This window comes from Trypanosoma grayi (genome assembly GCF_000691245.1).
Source record: "Trypanosoma grayi strain ANR4 Tgr_2540_V1, whole genome shotgun sequence".
Taxonomy (NCBI): domain Eukaryota; phylum Euglenozoa; class Kinetoplastea; order Trypanosomatida; family Trypanosomatidae; genus Trypanosoma; species Trypanosoma grayi.
In genome coordinates, this window is record NW_008828158.1 from 1 (window position 1) to 547 (window position 547).

The 547-nt window shown below is 52.1% G+C and overlaps 1 protein-coding gene across 1 annotated transcript; it reads left to right on the forward strand.

The window, feature by feature from the left end:
- Nucleotides 1-547, forward strand: DQ04_25401000 (hypothetical protein; the record flags this gene model as incomplete). Its single annotated transcript, XM_009318279.1, has 1 exon — nucleotides 1-547. A coding segment is annotated over one exon (547 nt), but the record flags the coding sequence as incomplete, so codon positions are not given.

A 547-nucleotide genomic window follows, 5' to 3' on the forward strand; every position in this document is an offset into this window, starting at 1 on the left:
TCTGGTACTAATGGTTGTGATTGAACCGTTTCTTCGCTGTGCCGCTGCAGCTGGTGGCGTGGTCCCCCGAACGAGAATGGCCACACCTGCAGCTGGAAATGAATCCTTGGTGATACTCACGAGCTGCTTTCCCAGCGTAATACTCAGTGCTTCCAACATCTCATACACCTGCGAAGTTAACGATGCCCAAACGCTGATTGATTTGGAGCTCTCCGCTTCGTACTACAACCCAGCAGGTCTCAATCCTGGATGGCCGGCGACTCTGGACGAGGAAACCAATGCCATTACATTCATGCCTATTTGGGGGGCACCTTCAGGACGTTGGGAATTGGTCATTACAACGTTTTCTGACGTTGAAGTAACAAACGTTCCTCTGACGACCAATAAGAGCATGAACTTCATGGACATCCGTGCGACCCGTGCGGATTTTGCTACACTCTATCCGTATTACGGTATGGGTGTCTCGTGGGAACCCAATCTCCCGAGCGGCACCGCGGCTTCCGATTACATGCTGGTGCGCTCTTTCGATGGCTGCCAGTACACTACA